Source organism: Lindgomyces ingoldianus (genome assembly GCF_010093535.1).
Source record: "Lindgomyces ingoldianus strain ATCC 200398 unplaced genomic scaffold BDR25scaffold_17, whole genome shotgun sequence".
Lineage (NCBI taxonomy): Eukaryota > Fungi > Ascomycota > Dothideomycetes > Pleosporales > Lindgomycetaceae > Lindgomyces > Lindgomyces ingoldianus.
In genome coordinates, this window is record NW_022985178.1 from 89,061 (window position 1) to 90,281 (window position 1,221).

The window sequence follows — 1,221 nt, forward strand, 5'->3', positions numbered from 1 at the left end:
ATCTAGAGGTTATCTAGGGCTAGTTTTGCCTAGTAGCTAACATAAAAGCTAAGTATAGTATCTAAGATAAAGACAGGTATAACTTTAACAAGTTAGGCTTTATAATAAGCTAGATACTAACTAGAGCAGTTATTATAGCTTTAGAGAGATAAGAATAGCTAAAGGTAATATAGTAAAGTAATAAAAAGTAAATAATAGTTATTTAAAGTATTAATATAATAAAGTAAGCTATAAAATTATAAAGCTTTAAGTAGTAAATAAAGCTACTACACAACATAAATTATATAAAAGAAAGTAAATTTAAGCAAAAAAGACCTTAATAGTTAAAGATAGGGCTTATTTAACTGCTTTAAAGGAGTTTAAAGTGTGTAGTAATAAGAAGAAGCTAAAGACGCAAGTGCGCACTAAAAAAGGTAAGCTAAGTTAAAAGTAATGTAGGCAGTGTAATTAGACTAGGCATAACTTATGTATATATAAGTAGACAGTCAAATTTCTCTAGCACTCTCTTTCCTACTGTGGCTAGTAAGCGGCGCTACTTTTACTCAGGCGCTAATCACCCTCGGCTCACCCACCCTCAGGCTGCTCACCCGCTGCTCAGTTACGTTGCCCTGCGCTCCCCTAACAGCTAATCGTACTCATTTATGCGTCGGCCATACTCTCACGATTCCGTTAAGTCTAGGCGAGAGCGATGCTTGGAGGCAGGTTTTGGCCCTAGAGCTCGTTTTGGAAGGGGGACGGAATTGTCTCTTAAAGACTAAGGACAAAATAGGTCCCCCTATTATGCGCCCTAGTGTCCTACGACGCTAGCGCCGTCTCACCTTGGCAAGGTAGCTTGTGCTATACCTTTACACTATAAAGGCATAGTTGTACTACGAAGTCAAACCTACTTAACTACCTTAGCTATTACTACAGCACTATTATTTTCTTAGCGTTATTACTATTAGTTTTAGAACTTTCTACTATTTTTTTATTTAATTTCTTATACTACACCTTCTCGTACTATTAAAATGCTGTAGAAGATTTCGCTAAAAGCCTTCTTTAAGCGTACTAGTTATAACGTAGCTATAAAGAAGATGTTACGGCGGACGCAGTAACAGGCAAGCCAAAGCCACTCGCTAGGGCACAGGCGTGTGAACGGGCAGAAGAACTACGAACGTTAAGGACAACGCGAGTAGGAGGCTCGCAGGCAGCGCCTAGGCAGGGCAGGGCACGTCCAAAATC

General features: G+C 38.9%; 1 protein-coding gene across 1 annotated transcript; it reads right to left on the reverse strand.

Moving 5' to 3' along the window:
- Positions 1-564: 564 nt before the first annotated feature.
- Positions 565-1,191, reverse strand: BDR25DRAFT_355367 (uncharacterized protein; the record flags this gene model as incomplete). The annotated part of the gene is made up of 4 exons (XM_033695446.1): positions 565-593; positions 624-634; positions 663-754; positions 1,081-1,191. Coding segments are annotated over 4 exons (243 nt in total), but the record flags the coding sequence as incomplete, so codon positions are not given.
- Between the last annotated feature and the right edge of the window lie 30 nt (positions 1,192-1,221).